Below are 21,069 nucleotides of genomic sequence, written 5' to 3'. Positions count from 1 at the left end.
AATCTATTGTTTACTGTAGGAATTATAAGGACCCCAATCGGTTTTTTTAGCTTACCTAAATAATGTAATATTTTACAACATTACGCTTTTTCATGCAGTTATAGACGATCAACCCTTATACAACTATCCTACCCGAGAGTTTTGATTTCGTTCAAACCTTCTGGGGCATCTGTGTCATTCAATTATCATGAAACTACATTATTCTAAACGTTGAAACTAGTATTGGTTACTTTGGCTCCTTCATGCAATAATAGAATAACGGTTCCGGAATGCATTCTACCAAGTTCATCTAGTAGATTATTATTGAAAGGGATCGGTATATTTAGTTTTTTAATAAGTTGCCACACACTCATCAGTAAATGGCTTTTGACGTGATCCACAAAACTAAAAAAAATTCTCATCCGCATAGGAGAGCACTTTACATGACTCTATTCGTCGGCTGACTGTAGATTTACCTTTCACTTCGTACAGTAGGGTAACTCGAGAAACTATGTGCTTTTTAGCAGCTTTACTATCTGATGTTCCTTGACCTACAACATACCGCCGTTAACAACACATTATTGGCATGAAATTTTGTTCACTTATATAATACACTTTACTGAGGGTCACGATTTTGCTGTGAAATGGGGCCCTTATAATTCCCACTGAAAACAAGAGATTATTCGTATAAAACTTTGTGATCTTACACACTCTGTTTTATTGAGTAGTATGCTATAGTTTTCTTGTGGACAGATCCATTAGTTGAGAAGATATTGAGAGTTGAAATTCTTTTGGGTCATGGTTTTGCTGTGAAATGGGGCCCTTATAATTCCCACAGTAAACAATAGATTATTCGTATGAAACTTTGTGATCTTACACAATCTTACTGAGTAGTATGCTATAGTTTTCTTGAGGACAGATCCATTAGTTGAGAAGATATTGAGAGTTGAAATTCTTTTGGGTCATGGTTTTGCTGTGAAATGGGGCCCTAATAATTCCCACAGTAAACAACAGATTATTCGTATGAAACTTTGTGATCTTACACACTCGGTTTTACTGAGTAGTACGCTATAGTTTTCTTGAGGACAGATCCATTAGTTCAGAAGAAATTGAGAGTTCAAATTTTTTTGGGTCATGGTTTTGCTGTGAAATAGGACCCTTATAATTCCCACAGAAAACAATAGATTATTCGTATGAAACTTTGTGATCTTACACACTCTGTTTTACTGAGTAGTATGCTATAGTTTTCTTGAGGACAGATCCATTAGTTGAGAAGATATTGAGAGTGGAAATTCTTTTGGATCATGGTTTTGCTGTGAAATGGTGCCCTTATAACTCCTACAGTAAATAACTGATTTTTGCTATGAAATTTTCGGCTTTTACACACTCTGTTTTACTGAGTAGTATGCTATAGTTTTCTTGAGGACAGATCCATTAGTTGAGAAGATATTGAGAGTTGAAATTTTTTTGGGTCATGGTTTTGCTGAGAAATCGGGCCCTTATAATTCCCACAGTAAACAACAGATTATTCGTATGAAACTTTGTGATCATACACACTCTGTTTTACTGAGTAGTATGCTATAGTTTTCTTGAGGACAGATCCATTAGTTGAGAAGATATTGAGAGTTGAAATTTTTTTGGGTCATGGTTTTGCTGTGAAATGGGGCCCTTATATTTCCCACTGAAAACACGAGATTATTCGTATAAAACATTGTGATCTTACACACTCTGTTTTACTGAGTAGTATGCTATAGTTTTCTTGAGGACAGAACCATTAGTTGAGAAGATATTGAGAGTTGAAATTCTTTTGGGTCATGGTTTTGCTGTGAAATGGGGCCCTTATAATTCCCACAGTAAACAATAGATTATTCGTATGAAACTTTGTGATCTTACACACTCGGTTTTACTGAGTAGCACGCTATAGTTTACTTGAGTACAGATCCATTAGTTGAGAAGATATTGAGAGTTGAAATTTTTTTGGGTCATGGTTTTGCTGTGAAATGGGGCCCTTATAATTCCCACAGTAAACAATAGATTATTCGTATGAAACTTTGTGATCATACACACTCTGTTTTACTAAGTAGTATGCTCTAGTTTTCTTGAGGACAGATCAATTAGTTGAGAAGATATTGAGAGTTGAAATTCTTTTGGGTCATGGTTTTGCTGTGAAATGGGGCCCTAATAATTCCTACAGTAAACAACTGATTTTTGCTATGAAATTTTCGGCTTTTACATACTCTGTTTTACTGAGTAGTATGCTATAGTTTTCTTGAGGACAGATCCATTAGTTGAGAAGATATTGAGAGTTGAAATTTTTTTGGGTCATGGTTTTGCTGTGAAATGGGCCCCTTATTGATCAATAAGGAGTGGTAGGGGGCGTGGCCTAAACTCTCGTTGAATTCGATGATTATTCAATAAGTATGGGTGGTGTAGGTTGTGGGCGGAGTTGGGATGGTGGCTATCATGCACAAAAAAGGTGCACATTTTAGGTGTGCCAGAATCCCCATTTCCCTACTACTGAGCAAGCTTTGCGAGAAGAACGACGACGTCATGAAGAAAGAGATCGACAGAGAATAATAGAAATGAGACAGCGGGATGTAGCTTTAAGATTATAAAGGGAAAGAGAGAAGATTAGAGTAGAAAGAGAGAGATTGGAATGTGAACGAATTGAACTGTTACGGGTAGAACGGGAAAGATTAGGAGGCGAGAGGGAAGAGTTGGGAGCTTCTGCGAATGCAAATATTGAACAGGTGCAAGAAGAAAAGAGACGCACTTGCGGCCGGAAGAGGAAACAGGCTACTGTTCACAAGGTTAGAGAGAGAGTGGCGGTGCGGAGGACCCAATTCGGTCAAACGTCCAAACTGGACAGTTTGTTATTAGGACCTTATAGGTTTGTTAAGGTAGAGGGGAAAGATCGGTACGATGGTGAAGGAGAAGAGGATGACGGAGACGTTGAGGATGAAGAAGAAGTTGAAGAAATGGAAGTAGATGATGGAAAAGGAGAAAGGAGTAGATTGAGGCTGGTATGTGCAAGACCGATCGTTCGAGGCGAACGACTCGCAGGACGGCCGATCTGTGGAATGGAAATCAGTGGAGGCACCCCCTGATAAATTTATTTTATTTAAAATACTAGTTAATGGAAATATTTATATTGATGGCAACGGAAAAAGATATTGTTTTGTCTATAGTATTTTTCCAGGCGTTAAAAATATATTATATTGAATGTGTGTTTTAAGACGAAAAGGTGTAAAGGCGAGAAAATATATTATTGTATATTGATTATTATTGAAGTGATTCCTTGTTTTTCTTTCTTTCTTTCTTGTTAAGTATTATCTACTCTCTTCTTTCCTACATGTATATGTGTATATATATATATTGCGACGCTATCAATGATAGTGTCAGCTAGTAGACCGCGATTAAGCTGATGTGGCCAGGAAGGGCAAGGAACTTCCGGGCCGTGACTCCTCGCTCCCGCGAGGAACGAATAATAATAATAATGATAATACCAGTGTAAAATAGATATGACCCAACGATGTATATACACAACCTTATATTCTACCAAACATATACACAACCTTATATTCTACCAAACATATACACAACACAAAAAAATTGCAACCAATAAGAAACGAAGGAAGGATCCTTCACCTACTCTCGGTTCAACTGATTTTACATATTATTAGATAACTAAAAGGAAATGCGTAACAAAAATAAAATAACTTCTAACAAAAATTAAACTTCTAGTGCCCCGAAGGGGTGCTTGTTAGTTATTTTGGTTCTTTAGTTAATAGTTCTGGCCGTTCCGGTAGTTAGACGGGGAGAGGGTACCACACTACACCAGAGTACCTGAAGGGCGGCACGCCAACCAATTTCCGCCGATGGTTCACGTCGTGTAGTGGCTTCAGCCAGAGGTTCGGTCGAGCAGTCTCCAAGGTGGCTTTAGTGATCTGACCAAATTGTGGAGAAAAGTGACGGCCTATTGTTCACAAGGACTCGAGCTCTCTTTATTTACCAGTAACTGGGCGCTCTCCCTCTCTCGCCAAACACTGACTTACTCTATCTGGCTCGCTTCGGCTCCCCTCTTCATCTTCATTCCCTCTCCACCGCTTACCACCTCTCCCCACTGAACTTCTTTTTTCCAACACTACATAGCTCTTCATTTTTTCCATTATTACTGCTCTAATTGTGATTATTATTCTTATCAACCGTATTATTGTCATTATCATTATTATTATTACTGATTGGCAACTTAATTTCTTGACGTTACGTCATAATATATATATATTTTGGGGGGAGGAATCAGAATCACTGAGATTAATTTTTTTACCTAAAGTTCCAATACAAATATGTCACTTATATAACTTCTTGTCTTGCAGAATTTTAAAAGGCTTTCACCAATACAGTTAATCAACTATTTACTGACAAGATGTGGACTGTTGAATCAAGATGGCCGCCCGTGGACTGTGATCATCGCCACTTACCATGCCATCATGCTGATATTGGTGGGTCTTCTTACTGGTAAGAGTTCTTGATTTGTTTAATGCCGGGGCTAATTCTTTCTCTTGGGAAATAATAATTTTAAGTTTTTGGTTATGTTGGATATACAATTTTGAAAAACACGTTTTTGACGAGCATGTTGGGCCATATTTTCAGGTTGGAACCAATGTGCCATATTTTCTTGCCATGTGGTTTTTTCCACTTTTTTTTTAAATTGAGTGAATTTGGCTATTATGTTTTATTGCTCTTAAGGCGCCACAGCAGCGCCGAGCGGAACCCGTAAAGCTAAATATCTGTTGGGGTTCTGGGATCATTTCCAGGGCTTGGCCTTGAATTTCATTTAATATTAACGCATAGTCGTCCGTCTCCACTTACGATCGCTGATCATGTTCGCAAACATAAAAGTATTACTACTTACGAAATATTTTTGTATTTCGAAATTCAGAATTTGAATAAAAAATTATGTTTTGTATTTCGAGTTTGGAGGAAAGAGAAAATGGTTTAATTATTCTTAACATTTTTGTTTACTAATTTTATTTTGTTTTTAGTCGCAAACGTTTATAAGAAAGTGGATGATTTCAACGAGTTTATACTACCTCTCTTGCTGTTGCCAATCGTCACCCATATATCTGGAAAATTCTTTTATTTACTAAAAAATCAGAGGAAATTGCGTAACTTACTAGATCGGTAATATTTTTATGATAATTATTTAGTTTTAAATTAAGTAATTTATGCATTAATAAGAGAAGCAGTAATTTGCAGTTTATTTCAACTTTACGCCTTTAAATTGTTTTATGTTTACGTTGCCCAGATTGGAACTACTACGGCAGGAAGAGCTCGGTGACTCTGTCTACGCTGAACATTTCAAGGCCGACAAGATGAATAAATCCGTACTCTACTATCTGAATGTGAATATGCTCTTGGCCGATTATTTCTACCGTGCTCAACGTTTTGCACGATTGTCTGTCTGCATCTGAAACTGCATCTTTAACGTTGCCGGTATTATTATTGTTACCTCTTTCTGCATTTTCGTTGTGTTTTTGATGTTGTGTTTGCACTGGCAATTCACTTTTTGTTCCTATGAGTTGACCCTGCGGCCTTTATTTAGATCTTTTGAACCACTGACAAGACTATTCACAATACAAAACCTCTAGAAACGAGATGAAACAACCAGATTCACCATGGAAGATCTAGAAGCTGAAGTAGGAGCCGCAAGGAATAAACACTCAAAGAGGGTTCTAGGTATTCCCCCCCCCCATCAACACCTGATAAATAACCGAGGTTTTCAGAAAGCCCGAGACAGAGCAGGAAATCAGAGCAAGGATAACATCTTGTATCTTCAAGGCCATCCCTCAGATCATAGGAACTTCTTCATATCTGTTTGCATGAGCTAACTCTCAGTGTGGCCTAGCGGAAAGGGGGCCAATCAAAATTAATTTGGGCTCAATGAGTCGTCTTGTTGCAAACTATTATTTATTTGAAAACTATTTACAGATATGGATTCCTTGGGAGCACCAGAAATCTTGGCCTTACGTTGCAGTAATCGCTCCTACGGTTGTTTCATTTACTGTCGTAACTGTATTTGCTACGTTATATTCCCTGCTAGTAACAATCACCTTGCAACTGTCAGCGTTGCTACAAGTGTTGCAAGCTAAAATGGAGGAGAAAAAAGCAAACGATAAGAGCATTTTCCGCCAACACATTAATATTTTACAATAAGTATTTAATTTGATTCCGTTACATTCAGGGACATACTAAGGGGTTGGCCCAGTTTAAAACTGTAAATGTGTTATAAAAATTTATAAATGATATAAACATAAAATAACATAAAAGAGTTTTAATGAAAAGAAAATAAATAAAAAGTAAACTGAAAAGTAGTAATAATAAATAAGAATAATTATCCATCAAATAAGAATCAAACATAATATTTACAAATTAGCATACCTATCTCAAGTAAATTGAAAATTTTCTAAATTAAAAGTGAACAAATCAAAGAAATAAATATAATAAAAATAAAGTAAAATAAAAATATTAATAATTATAATAATTGTAATACAAAATGTATAAGAAAAGAAAAATAATAGTAATAATGACAATAAATTAAAACTCAAAGCAATTTGCAAATAAACATAATCTACTAACCAAAAATTAATATTAATAGTAAAAAAAAAAAAAAAAAGCAAATGAAATAAATGTGCAAACATATGTGTAGAGAAAAGCAATAAATTATCAGTAATATAGAATATCAACAATTAATTAATCTAAATAAGCAGTTTTCTGTATTCCAACAAGTTAGTAAAAAATAAGAAAATATCATTTAATTTAGACAAATGCCCTGGCTCCAAGAAGGTCAATAAATTTATTAATTGTTGCTCATTACTAATGGAAGGTAGAAAATGTTTAATTATAAATTTATTTTTTATAGAATCAAATGCTGGACAGACTATAAAGTTATGAGCTAAATCATCAGGCTGGTTCAGATTACAAAATATACAAAACTGGGTGGTGTCAAATCGAAATTTCTCTTTATTTATATAAATATTGAAACATTTTTTATGAGATTAATGTAGTTGTGCGATTAGCCTCAATTTGTTAATGTGAGCATTGAAAGTAAGATAGAGTTTACAAGAGTAAGAGAAGTTACAAAAATATCTGTAAATGTTACTATAACGACTGTTTAAAACTAAATCTATATCCTACTGAACAAATTGTTTTTGAAGGAGACTAACAAATTATGGGAGTTATCATGAACTAATTGGGCATCCTGAGACTGCCAAATATGATCTGATCCTATAAAAAATTAAATATTTTCTCATTTCTGCCGCCCAATTATATGGCACGGTATAATTACACAGTTCCAGCAGTCTAGAATAGCATATTTTAGTCAATCGAAAATTTGGCATTTCAAGTAAAGATTGCCACCAATTCAACATGCGTTTAAAAATTCTAAAGTGTGTGTGACATCTACCAGTTTCCAGTCTAATGTATGAGTTAGGAGTGGATCGTGAAAGGTGTAATAATAATTTTAAAAATCTTAATTGGCCTCTCTCCAAAACATGAGAATAACAAGGACCCCAAACTTCCGATAGATATAAAAACATGCTCTCAGAGATGACGTCATACAGATGGATTCTGGCTTTCCAATCATCGCATTTAGATGATCGCAACAAGGATAGAACTACAGCTGTAGCAGTACCATTTCTAGCTAGAAAGTGTTTACATGTTCTAATGAATTTAGCAGAACGAAAAAACGGGACGCCTAAGTAGGTGAACTGACTACAAAATTCAATCGGTTTTAGGTTATACATTAAACGTTTAATGTTAGAAGAATTACCTCCTTTAGTAAACATCATTGCAAAAGTTTTATTTATGTTCACAGTTAAGCTATTTTCAGTACAATAATCGTGAAGTATATTAAGATTTCTTTGGGCCCCAATCCAGGTAGGTGAGAGTAGCACCATTTCGTCTGCAAATAATATCATATGTAGATCTTTTACATCAGTTATAGCGAGACCGATAGAATTTTGGCTAGTAAAAAATTCCACATATCAGACACGTACAAGGAGAAGAGGAGGGGACTCAAAATTTCTTCTTGTAAAACTCCGTCAGTTACGGAGATATCGATAATTATTTCATTACCTTTATTAATCAAGTTTTGTATTTTCCCCTTAAAATTAGCATTTAGCAGGGTTTGCGTTATTGTATTATTTTTTTTGTAAAAATACTTTTTTTTTTGTGATCAATAATAAGATTTTCATAACCCTGAATCTTTATTTAAACCCTTTGGACCTCTCATAGCAACACATCAGATTTGTTTGGCTAATTTGGAGTTACATAACATCTATGAAATATATTCCTTAGACTTTGTGTAACAGCGGTTGAGTGCAGCGAACCAAAGTTGCAACTTGGTCGTAGTGATACAGACAGTACTCTGTGGTTTTGTAGGTATGTGGGTGTGTGTGTGTGTACATAGTGTGTTTCGAGTGTGTTATTATTACCTTCAAGTTTTCTTTTCCTTAAATTTTAAGAGGTAAGTTTTCCTTAAACATGAACTTGGATTGTGGGGAAGTATCGGGAAGGCCACCCGATGATGTGGAGATGAAGTGGAAAAGGCTGGATAAAGTGGTAAGTTTTAACGATGCTATTCCAAAGCAGATACATACAGTGCCCGTATGTAAAAGTACAATTACTATAGAGAATAGCACTACTGATTTAGGGCCATTTCACATAATTATAGAAAGTACCAAACGAGACCAAAAAGGGATCGCTAGGATACACCATTGGAAAATTACTTTTTGAACATCACGCAGAAATCTCACAAAATATTGACAACATAAAAAAAATTGGCATAAATAGGTTAAGGGTTGAATTGAATAATGGAGTCTCAGCCTATAAATTGCTGGAATCTTCTTTGCTCAAAGATAAAGGATTTAATTTGTACATACCGAGATATCTATTGCAAAGGAGAGGGGTAATTAGGAGAGTGGATACTGAATTGTCTGAGGCCGAAATAAAAGAGGTTCTTAGAGGTCCACCTGGCATTCATTAAGAAATATTAGAAACGCGAAGATTGAAACGGAAAGTTAGAGATAGGGAAACTGACAAAGTGAAATTGGTGCCCACCCAATCTGTTTTGATTACAGTCAGAGGGCAGCAATTACCGCAATATGTATATATCTATTACGTAAGGTGTGAAGTGAACAAGTATATTCAAAACGTAGTACAGTGTAAAAACTGTCTGCGATTTGGGCATTTCCAGGATCAGTGTAAAGGGAATAAAAGATGCGAGAAATGTGGCATGAACCATGATGTATCTGCATGTTCGGAAGATAACCAGGCCAAATGTGTGAACTGCATTAGTGGTACTCATAGGGCGTCTAATGTGAATGTTTGCCCACGATATAAAAAAGAGAAATCGCTAAAGCAGTTAATGGGAGAAAAGAATATCTCATATCTAGATGCAAAACAATTGTTGGCTAATAATTCTTTCGCTGTCCTAGCGGGGAGTTTGGCTCCAACTTTGGATAGTCTTAAAGAATTTTCCTTATTAAGCAAGAGCGGCGGGAGTGACAAACGACCTTCGGCTTACACCACCTTATCTAAGAGAGCTAGGAAAAGAAACCATAGTGTAATCTCCCCTAGTTTTGATAACACAGTAATTAAAGAGTTATTGATCCAGCCAACCGAGAAAAAAAAATAAGCAACATGTTCCTCGAAGGGACCCGAAGTTATACAAGTGGGGCTGACTTTCTCAGTTGAAGAAACAGAATGCACTTTGGCCAACTTCCTGGAAGATGTCGAAATACGGATGGTCTCAAGAAGTGTATCGCAGGAAGAAGTTTTTCGAGGATTTGATTATTTATTAACAGGTATGGCAAAAATATGGTTGAGAACCAAGAGGCAAGAATTCTCTTCATGGCAATAGTTGTTGCACGGATTAAAGAAAACCTTTTAAGATCCTGACTATGACGACCGGCTCATGGAAGAAATACGCAGACGAACACAGGGGTAGGACGAGACGCCGTCGTTGTTCATAGCCAAAATAACAAGTCTATTTAATCGGTTGAGCACTCCTCTGACAGAAGAACAAAAGCTGAGAATACTGGAGAAGAATATTAAGAGTGATCATCTACCTCACCTCGAGCAGGCTACCTATTCATCGGTGAAAGAATTGGAATCAGTTCTCTGCAACCTTGAGATATGGACTCACGAGAGCGGCAAGATATAGAGAGCCTCCAGCTAAAGGCCTACTTGAACCCGCATTAGGTCATCAAACCAGGAAACCGCTACCACAGGTGTCAGCCATTCGCGAATCCGGAACTCAGCTGGAACCGGAAAGAAGAGCATCGAGGAGAGATTTGGTCAAAGTGAAATTCAGCAGACCTCAACCTTTCGTTTCAACTCTTCTTGACGAAAAACCGTCGTCTACCCTGCTGTCGGGTTCAGGCATCTGTTAGCCTTTCTTGTACCGACTCTTTTACAGCATTTACTATAGGAATCCATTTCCATCTTTGTAGACAATCTTTTGTGGATGCATTTTCTCCCAAAGTTCATCTTAGCCCCTCTCCATTTTGAATATACCACTTCCTGATAGCTAATTTGATTACGCTGCTTACTCTGTTACATGCTTACTTCTCTATCTCACTTTTTCAATAAGTTTTCCGAAAGAAATCTATGTCTGTTTTCATTCCTCCTTTGTTAGATATAAAAGCTTATTTGATATAATAAGTTAGTTTATTTTAAAACTGAATATAGGACAATGGGTTTTAAAGTTCTGAAATCAGGTTTCAAATTCGGACTGAATGTTATCTATGAAAGTTTTAAGCATAACTACTTCTGGATTTCTAATTTCTTCATGAGTTTTTACTAAAAGTAAATATTTAAATGTTTGTTTCATTAAGTCACCCTGGAATAGAACTAGCTTACTACAAAAATGTTTCCACTCTTCATAAAGTTTGAGAATTGTTTGTTCCCTTTCCTGTAAGCGCAAATTCAAATTAGCACAATAGAAGCATGTATTTCCGTCAAATGCAAGTTACAGAAGAGTTGTATGCAATTTTATGACTTTTTAAAGCGTGAAACGGCGCTATTAATAGAAATTAATTCTACTAAAAAGTATTACAATTAGTTATTTATATTTTTTCAATGTGTTTACGTGTAATAATTAAGACTGTTTAAAATTTTAATGTATGCTTTGTTGTGGTGCACTATTTTCCTAATCAAGACTATAAAGTTATGAATTTTATAAGGTAATTTTTTTATATTGTTTGATACATCCTTTATTTTCCACAAAAAAATATAGTCGCCGTACGCATGGATGATTTGAGTGGTATTTAATAAATATTGAATACCTAAGTTAAGATCTCAGATATTTATGAGAGTATTATTTTCAAATAGAGCAATAAATCCATTATTTTATGAATCTGTAGTAAGGTTCTTAGAGATTCTGTAAAGCCTTATGACTAGAAAAACCCATGTGAATCGCAGAAAAAGGCGCTTCTACTCAAATCTTGGGACTGAACATTAATAATTTTAAAAAAAAGTCGTCCTTACAGAACAGGAATAAAATTTGAATTTCAGAATATAAATATATTTAGATGATTATCGGAAGGAAATAGATAAAAGTAGTAAAGTTAGTTTAGGAACACTAAAATAACGTTAACAACGTACCCAGTATATGGTGAGAATGTTAAGAACTGTAATTTAAACCAAAATACTGCTCTGGTAAATTATTGACGATGTCACCTCAGATACCCAGTCATTTCTCCCGGCTATATTTTCTGTTGAAAAATTCATCGTTTACTTGCTAATTTGGTGGTATACTTTGATGAAACAAACTAGAGCGCCCAACGGCACACAGAAAGACTGCAATTAAAAGGGCTGTTTAAAAAATTGATAATTCAGTAAATAGCCGAGTATGGACTGGGAGAGATATTGATGTTGTGAAGGTAGCTGAGTGAGTAGTTCAGTTCTCACTGGCTGGTCGCTATTGATTACACCAATGTTTTTCCCGGTAATTTTTGTTTTAATTCTTTGTAAAAAGGTCTTTCATTGCTCTTGGTTTTCTGAAAAATCTCTCATATTTTAATAATTAAAAATAATTTTTAATCAGATAATATTATTAAAACAAAAATACTCATTTCGAACTAAATTAATAAAAATATAATTGATAGCTTTGAACGCGGGTGCTCAGGTAGTAAACACTAGTGTTCCTTCATTGCGAAATTCCAGGATATAACTTTCAATCTTAGATAAGTCCTGTGCCCTCTACTAACCTAAACACAATTCCTATAAGATTAAAGGATTTAGTCAAGCAATTAGAGATTTAGAGACGAAAAATCCTGTCCCATAAACTTAAAAAAATAAATAAATCATACACTATTTAACAAGGTTACCAAATTTTCTGTGGTGTATCCATTCCATTCTAGAAGAAGTGGTTTAAGAAAAGATAAATACATTATGATTTAAAAGAATCTATTGTGAATCGAGTCAATACAAAATCACAGTTTAAAAAATAAACCAATATTTAAATGTGACATATCTGGAGTTTGAGTTCGTCAGTGGATTCGCTAAACCGAAATAGGTCGCATTAGGATGCGACTGGCTATGAGAGTTTGTGTTGTTAGACTGTGATACCTGTGGGGGACACCAAGATTCTTGATTAAGTGACTACTCCATTCACTTCTAAGGGAAATCTAGAGGTACTTTGGCAAAGAGAGAAGACCGATATTGGTTTCTTTACAGAATTTCTCTCATCAGCAACAGAAGTAAGCGTTTGAGGTCTGCAGGTATTCATCTAAGGTCTGTCTCTAAGTAATATCTAAAATTATTATCCTTTTTTTTATTATCAGAATAATTTCCTTTGTAAGAGTTGTTAAAACTTTGGTATAGAGTTGTTAAAATGCTTGAGTTTGTAGAAAAAGGCATTGCAAAAGGGTAAAAACTTCATTTTTTTACTGTTTGTAAGTTAAGAACTTGAAACAATTGTCTTGCACATTTAACCCAGATGGGTTCCAGGTTAGCCGTGTCCCCTGCATTTCAGAAATTGTTACTTACGTCTGTGAGAAAAAGTGTAAGAGAAGGTCGTGTGTGTGTTTTAAACTAAATATATATACAGGGTGACCAAAGTTATATGCTCCACCCACTTTTTTTTTTAACGGCGGGAAATTTCGAAAAAATAAAAAACTCGTATTTAATCATTTTAAGTCTAGTTTATTTTCAGTGATTGACCCTTTTTTTTAAACCCCTGTATCTCGAGATACAGCATCCAACTTTTGTTTTTCAAATGGAACGTTATATTTTTTGTTGCATATTTTTGTAGTATTTGAGCTCCTAAAAACAACAACAAAATTTTTTTTGAAATCGGTTAGGTTTTTCAAAAGTTATAGTAATTTAAAATATGAAAAACAAATTTCAGTTTTTTGTTAAAATTACGTTATTTTTTTTAAAGAATCTGTTCAAACTGGGCACAATCGACGGTTAGGCAAGCTAAAACTCTAGACTCCCACGCTTCGCTTGTAGCAGCACTTATGGTAGCGAAGTCAAGATCTAGGCAGGCTAGAGTAATTCGACGTTTCAGATCATCGACTGAAGCCACGGAATTAAGGATACTTTACACTTTATTTTTTTAGGTATCCCCACAAAATATAGTCCATTTGGGTCAAGTCCGGAGATCGAGGTTGCCATTGGATGGGACAATGAGTCCTTACGCACTTTAAATGGAAATTTCTGCCCAGCTAACCTCGAACCACTCTCGCCGGGCAACCATCTTGTTGAAAATACATATCTATCCGACGTTGTAGAATGAACATCTTCAAGCAGAACTGGCAAAATGTCTCTTAAAAAAAAGTTGGACACCTTTCACCAGTTAAGTTCTCTCTGAAGAAGTATGGGCCGATTAGTTGATTTCCTAGAACTCCACACCAAACGTTTGTAGAAAAAACAACCTGAACGTCGAATAACTGAAGCCTGCCTAGATCTTGACTTCGCCACCATAAGTGCTGCTACAAGCAAAGCGTGGGAGTCTAGAGTTTTGGCTTGCCTATCCGTTGATTGTGCCCAGTTTGAACAGATTCTTTAAAAAAAAATAAAGTAATTTTAACAAAAAACTGAAATTTGTTTTTCATATTTTATATTACTATAACTTTTAAAAAACCTAACCGATTTCAAAAAAAAATTTTTTGTTGTTTTTTGGAGCTCAAATAGTACAAAAATATGCAACAAAATATATAACGTTCCATTTGAAAAATAGAAGTTGAATGCTGTATCTCGAGATACAGGGGTTTAAAAAAATGGGTCAATCATTGAAATTAAACTAGACTAATAATGATTAAATACGTGTTTTTTATTTTTTCGAAATTTCCCGCCGTTAAAAAAAAAAGTGTGTGGAGCATATAACTTTGGTCACCCTGTATATTGGGGGGAGAGGAATCAGAATCACTGAGATTAATTTTTTTACTTAAACTTCCAATACAAATATGTCACTTATATAAATTCTTGTCTCTTGTAGAATTTTAAAAGGCTTTCATCAATACAGTTAATCTTCGACTTACTGACAAGATGTGGACTATTGAATCAAGAAGGCCGCCCTTGGACTGTAATCATCGCCACTCACCATTCCATCATGCTGATATTGATGGGTCTTCTTACTGGTAAGAGTTCTTGATTTGTTTAATGCCGGGTATAACTCTTTTTCTTGGGAAAGATTATTTTTACGTTTTTTGGTCATGTTGGATACAGAATTTTAAAAAACACGTTTTTGACGAGCATGTTGGGCCAAATGGAACCAATGTGCCAAATTTTCTTGCCATGTGGTTTTTTCCACTTTTTTTTTGTTTTCTTTAAATTGAGTGAATTTGGCTATTATGTTTTATTGCTCTTAAGGCGCCACAGCAGCGCCGAGCGGAACCCGTAAAGCTAAATATCTGTTGGGGTTCTGGGATCATTTCCAGGGCTTGGCCTTGAATTTTATTTAATATTAACGCATAGTCGTCCGTCTCCACTTACGATCGCTGATCATGTTCGCAAACATAAAAGTATTACTACTTTCGAAATATTTTTGTAGTTCGAAATTCAGAATTTAAAAAAAGAATTGTTTTGTATTTCGAGTTTGGGGAAAAGAGAAAATGGTTTAATTGTTCTTAACATTTTTGTTTACTAATTTTATTTTGTTTTTAGTCGCAAAAGTTTATGAGAAATTGGATGATTTCAACGAGTTTATACTACCTCTGATGCTGTGGGCAATGATCATCCATATATCTGGAAAATTCTTTTATTTACTACTACATCAGAGGAAATTACATAAATTACTAGATCGGTAATATTTTTATGATAATTATTTAATTTTAAATTTAGTAATTTATACATTGGTAGTAGAAGAAGTAATTTGCACAGTTTATTTCAACTTTACGCCCTTAAATTGCTTTATGTTTGCGTTGCCCAGATTGGAACAACTACGGCAGGAAGTGCTCGGTGACTCTGTCAACGCTGAACATTTCACCAAGGCCGACAAGATGAATAAAACTATCCTCTACTATCTGAATCTGAATATGCACTTGGCTCCGGTTATTTCTACTATGCTCAACGTTTTGCACGATTATCTGTCTGCATCTGAAACCGCATCTTTAACGTTACCGGTATTAATACCTCTTTTTGCATTTCCGTCGTGTTTTTGATGTTGAGTTTTCACTGGCAATTCACTTTTTGTTTCTGTGAGTTGACACTGCGGCCTTTATTTAGATCTTTTGAACGACTGACAAGACTATTCACCATACAAAATCTCTAGAAAAGAGATGAAACAACCAGATTCACCAGGGAATAAACACTCAAAGAGGGTTCTTCCCCCCCCCCAATAATCCCTGATAAATAACCGAGGTTTTCAGAAAGCCCAAGACAGAGCAGGAAATCAGAGCAAGGATAACATCTTGGAATCTCCATGGCCATGCCTCAGATCATAGGAACAGCTTCATAGCTGTTTGCATGAGCCAACTTTAGTGTCGCCTAGCGGAAAGGGGGCCAAGCAAAATTAATTTGGGCTCAATGAGTCTTTTTGTTGCAAACTATTATTTATTTGAAAACTATTTACAGATATGGATTCCTTGGGAGCACCAGAAATCTTGGCCTTACGTTGCAGCGGTTATCGCTTGTATGGTAATAGCATTTACTGGCGCAATTGTGTTTTCTGCGTTATCTTCCCTGCTAGTAACAATCACTCTGCAAATATCATCGTTACTAAAAGTGTTGCGAGCTAAAATGGAGGAGAAAAGAGCAAACTATAAGAGCATTATCCGCCAACACATTAATATTTTACAGTAAGTAAAAAATGATAAATTTTAGAAAATTGCCAGACATCTTTTACTTTCTTTTAATATAACAACTTTAGAGAAAATCAGCCGACTGAATGTGCCACTTTACTGAAAAGACTTTATTAAGTTTTAAACGATTCTTCTGTTTCAAAAATGTTTCCGATGATTTAAACTCCACTTGGTTACTACAAACTTGGAGCTTTCTTAATTTTGTTGGAAATGTTTTCCAATTCTAGTTTTTTCTTAAACCCTGTTTCTGTACATTGTGCAGTTCTAAAAGCTTCACAATATTTATTTTAGGCAGCTTATCCCTATTTTACAAACACTACAATAATAAATTGAATATATAAAAATGTACTTTTTTTTTAATGTTTAAAGTGAGTGAAGTTTTAGTAGTTAATCTTGCGATAGATTTTTTTTTAGTCATCTTCGGTTTACATCCTGTTGAGTCGGTGGTATTGTCCTGTTTGCTAGGAATATATCTTCTGTCCTGTCTGAATTATTGGATTATGAAAATTTCCAACTTCCTATGTAATTCCTAATTCCGGTATATACCACGGTGCCCTCCTGGCAATCCACAGTACTAAATTTAGAACCCCAGTGAAATACATATATTGTGAATATCGATACGGAAGGTTCGATAGTAAGAAATAGGTTTTAAGTTCAATTAAGGAAGAAGGTTGATTCAGTTAAGATAGTAATTAGGTAAATTACCGCTAGGGGAGATGTGTGAAATCACATAAACTTTTTTTTAATTTATTCACCTGACTGCCTTTTCAGGATTCTCTGCAGCACCTGATCAAGACACGAACTAACTTTGTTTCAGAGTACTACAGCAATTTAACGACCTATTGTCTGGCCAATATTGTCTGGAAATATTGCTATCAGCATTACAGCCCTGTGGATTCTCCTACATGCTGATAAAGGTAATACAACTTCACTTTTTCTTATTCAACATGGAAGTATTTCGATGGTGTGAATATTGGAGATCATTTTTTTTAAGCTGAAGAACAGTGTGGCCTTAGCACAGCATTCACTTACTAAGCGTAGACAAAATATAATACTGAAAAGAGTTCTCATCGAATCGCTGCATACCTCTTATAAATATGTGATTTATCAACAAGCTTTTCTTTGAAGGGTATCTTTAATCCTTACTTATTACCTGCTTCATGTTAGTAAGGATGTAATTATAATTGTGTGCCTAAAATTCGAAACTTGATCAATATGTGGCAGTTCGAACTTTTAGATTTCATTAACATAAAATAATTTCTTTATCAAGAGAATTCGAAACATTAATTCCTTTTGATAATACAATTTTGAAAATCTGTAACGATCAAAATACTCTTACTAGACGGAACAGAAAGCAGCATCCTTGACTTGTGAACCTATTTTTTTTTGTTTTATGAATTTCAGTATTTGAAAAGTGGAGATTCAAGATGGGTGGACTGTTTGTATAAAGCTTTCGTCGCACTGTTTGCAACATCATTTCTGTGCGCTTGCGGTGAGGAAATTAATTCTCAGGTATTATGAACTGTCAATTACATTTAAGAACAGATTTGTGCAACCATGTGGTAGTTCTCTGCTACTTATCAATTTAGTTATTATTTCTTTAGCTAAGCTTTAGACTAGGTCATCTCCAGGGCTGAGGAGCATATGTTTTTACAGAACCAATCAATTTTTGTTAATAATCAATACTCGTATATTGTACGATCCTCCTCTCAACCCCTAAATAGTTTTTGCTTTTGACGACTATGGATAGCGTCACAATTTTACTAAATATGAATCATTTTTTGTTATTATTATTATTGTTACTTATTTCTTTTTACAAGGAACATCTTAGGTACACTGCAATGAATTTCCGAAGAAAATTCAGTTTCAAAACTTTGATATGATTTCGAAAATTACTCCTAACTAGGGTTGGAGATCAGACTCTTTTCACTCACTTTAAACGGAATTCCGTTGAGATTGCAAACTCGCAAATTACTTTCACTAAACTAATAATATTTGCATTTACTGTAGTTGTGTTTGTTCTTTGAGAAAAGTTAACAGCAGTTTATAATGATTGACTAGGTGGAGAACTTACATCAAAGTGCGTACAGAAGTTCCTGGTATGAAGAACAGCCTGCAGCAAAGAAGGATTTGATAATTTTAATGACCGTTACAGCTAGACCACTTCAATTCCAGTATAAAGGATTGGTTACGTTCAACTTACGACGTTTGGCTATGGTAACTTTTTTATAATTTGATTGGATATAAAATTTTGTTGGCAGCAAGACCATTGTCTTTTGAGGTATTGTTTGTAAATAGAGTAATAGTATAATACTGTAGTTTGATTAGAGTTTGTTTGTACAATTATTTGTTTTGTTGTGGTTTCCAGGTAATTCAAGGATTCTACTCGTACACAACAATGTTGAGCAACTTGGAAACAGCTGAGTAGTTAGAGTTGCTCAATGAAAATATTTCTAATATTTAGAGCACCTGAACACTTGCTTTCAAGAGGAGATATCTTACTTTTTTCTCTTACTTTTTAAAAGTAAAAAAACTGTTCTTCAAGTTTCATGATCGTCTGATCTTCTGGAGCTACTGGAGCATCAGCTTCCAAAACATGAATTACCACTCTCACTTCTCCTAAACTAAGAATTAAGGAATTCGCCTTACATAATTAGTGCATCTGCATTCAAAACAATAACTTTAGGCTAAAGGCCGACCATGTTTAACTTCTAGATAAGCCTTCATTCATTCTGTCATTTCTCCTTTAAAGCATTATTTACCCTATCGTCACTCTTAAATATAGTTCAATGTAAACATAACCGTGAAATTACGCAACCAGCCGTCTAAGTTTGAGATCTATCCTTAGGTAATTTTTGGTATCATTTCACTTTGGTTAAGTTCATTAATAAAATTTTTAATGATCTAAAATAAAAAATAAAGAAAATTTGTAATAATAATAATTGTCCACCAGAGATCAGTTAGACATGAATTCCGCAATAAAATTAAGCTTGCTTATCTAAAAATGTTTATTAGATTAGTACTGTGCTAGGCAATGTTATATTAATGTACATTATAAAAGATACACATTAAAAATCTTCAGCAGTTGCATTGTTTTCAAATTAAATGAAATCGTTAAAAATTACAACCGTAACAAAAATAAAATGTTGCACAATTCATTGATTTATTCAAATAATTGAAAACTAAATGATAAAAGATTAGATTCTGAACTTCATGTATTTTGTATTTTATCTGGCCGTAGTCCTTGGTATGTAGACCTCTGGTGATATTTCGTCTCATAAGCTGGGTGTAAAAATATAAAACTGGTAGATCTTTTAGTTTGTTAATTTAAAGCCATTTTCTTTATCATATGCTTCTGCCACTTTGTTCTGATTTTCCACTACTGGGGGATATTGTTTGCTCTATTGTTTTTCTTCTATTCTTGGTCTGAAGTACTTCAATTTCGTAGCACAGTGATTTCGTGTGTGTGGTTAAGTAATAGCTTCTAGAGTTTTGTCCTTTCTTTTACGTCGCACTCTTTTTTATTTCAATGTAAGAGAGCGTTTATCTAAAGTTTAATGAAAACAGGAGGAGGGATAAAAATATCAAATTTAAAAAGGGACAAAGGATCTTACTAAGCGAAAGCGTGTGTTGTTCCCTCACTATATTTATCAAAAGCTTATGTATATTTTTTGTTTTTGGAAATAAATGATATGCTTAATTCAAGGAATTGGTTCTTCTCATTTACATCAATTGCAACGATTTGATTTTGTTGTATATTTTGCCTCAAAAATCTCTTCTTACAGAAAGCATTTCATCAGGATGTAAGAGATATTAAGAAATTTTATTAGAAAGTAATTTTGTACATCAGGACTACTTCGAAGAACGCAGAGGCATCTCTCGAATTTCTACCCTAGTTTAGAATGTAGTGTCACGGGAATAAATTAAGACTAATCTATTAAAATGATCTATCATTAAAGTATTGTACACTTCAGTTATTTATGGTAACATCATTTTTTTTTGTACATTTCGCAATGATTTCTTTGATGATTTGGTTCGTTTTCTCCGTTTCTATGCAGTTTGCCGATACTAAGTTGTTTAGTTAAATTGGTGGATTTAGTAATCAATGGGACGGACTAAACGGGGTTTCTCAGCTAAAAGCTCTGTTTGTTAGAATTGGTGCTGAACATTTGTTTTCGTGGAACTGTACATTCGAGACCCGAAGAATGGTATCTGACATAATCGAGAAATTTATTAATCATTGTTTAAGTATTGATGTGAACATTGCAATTAACTCGCGGTGTAATCTACTGTATAGATCTATTAGCACTATAATAAATGAATTGTATGTCGTACTCTAGAAAGGATTTTACCCATATTCCCTCGTACGTTGTGTAATTATTCGATGCAAACTGAGGTAAGTAGTTTTTTTCACTATATTAAGTCAGAGAGGGTCCGAAAGTAAGTAAGATACGAAAACTCTAAGCTGAGGAAAACAAACAAAGAACTGGTGTATATCGTCGAGCTATTTCCTCAGTTGATGGATTCAGATTTGAGTAAATTTGCACTAACATGGAAGAAACATGTTGGGAAGAGAAGGTTTCATTAAGCATCCACCAGGTTCAAGATAATATCTCCTGGTTTTAACCTGAACTGTGAAGAGTTGTAGCACTCTATTCCTTTTCTACGGACAACCAGGTGGCAACCGTGGCGTCTTGATTGGATGCGTATATACTCTCTAAAATGCCATATTTGGGTAATTCCCTGTTGCGTAATGACAAGAAGGGTTATATTTTCTAAT

The 21,069-nt window shown here is 34.7% G+C and overlaps 2 protein-coding genes across 9 annotated transcripts in view; both read left to right on the top strand.

The window, feature by feature from the left end:
• Positions 1-8,380, top strand: part of LOC141458887 (uncharacterized) — a 29,731-nt gene extending 21,351 nt beyond the window's left edge. The window contains exons 11-15 of one of the 5 annotated variants that reach the window (XR_012461259.1): positions 4,356-4,497; positions 5,025-5,163; positions 5,288-5,475; positions 5,971-6,825; positions 6,902-8,372. Coding sequence is in view for 2 of the 5 variants with exons in the window: in XM_074137440.1 (XP_073993541.1) it covers positions 4,356-4,497; positions 5,025-5,163; positions 5,288-5,453 (447 nt within the window). In the remaining 3 variants the exon portion in view is untranslated. Of the gene's footprint in view, positions 1-4,355; positions 4,498-5,024; positions 5,164-5,287; positions 5,476-5,970; positions 6,826-6,901 lie in introns of those variants that run through there. The other 4 variants (XR_012461261.1, XM_074137440.1, XM_074137441.1 and 1 more) reach the window with 4 other exon arrangements.
• Positions 8,381-11,860: 3,480 nt separating this feature from the next.
• Positions 11,861-19,098, top strand: LOC141458888 (odorant receptor 49a-like). Of its 4 annotated transcripts, none has more exons than XR_012461262.1 (9): positions 11,861-11,989; positions 14,486-14,627; positions 15,154-15,292; positions 15,419-15,611; positions 16,063-16,286; positions 17,107-17,206; positions 17,694-17,781; positions 18,351-18,506; positions 18,658-19,098. XR_012461262.1 is itself a non-coding variant. In XM_074137444.1 (9 exons), exons 1-8 carry the CDS (start codon positions 11,978-11,980, stop codon positions 18,519-18,521), a joined length of 1,089 nt encoding a protein of 362 aa, XP_073993545.1. In that variant the 5' UTR covers positions 11,861-11,977; the 3' UTR covers positions 18,522-18,570; positions 18,658-19,098. The 4 variants fall into 4 exon arrangements, 3 of the variants coding, with proteins under 3 accessions (XP_073993545.1, XP_073993544.1, XP_073993546.1); XM_074137444.1 differs by having other exon boundaries at positions 17,694-17,801; positions 18,351-18,570; XM_074137443.1 differs by having other exon boundaries at positions 11,862-11,989; positions 17,694-17,801.
• The last annotated feature ends 1,971 nt before the right edge of the window (positions 19,099-21,069 follow it).

This window comes from Rhodnius prolixus, unplaced genomic scaffold (assembly GCF_049639745.1).
Source record: "Rhodnius prolixus isolate KJV_2025 unplaced genomic scaffold, Rpr scaffold_5, whole genome shotgun sequence".
Taxonomy (NCBI): Eukaryota; Metazoa; Arthropoda; class Insecta; order Hemiptera; family Reduviidae; genus Rhodnius; species Rhodnius prolixus.
The sequence above is the reverse complement of the archived record's forward strand: the minus strand, read 5'-3'. Positions and strand labels throughout refer to the sequence as shown.

Excerpts from the sequence above, each read along its gene's own strand:
- LOC141458888 (XM_074137443.1), top strand. Across the intron at positions 14,628-15,153 it reads ATTGATGGGTCTTCTTACTG|TCGCAAAAGTTTATGAGAAA; the intron begins GTAAGAGTTCTT and ends TTTTGTTTTTAG. Across the intron at positions 17,802-18,350 it reads GTGAGGAAATTAATTCTCAG|GTGGAGAACTTACATCAAAG; the intron begins GTATTATGAACT and ends ATGATTGACTAG.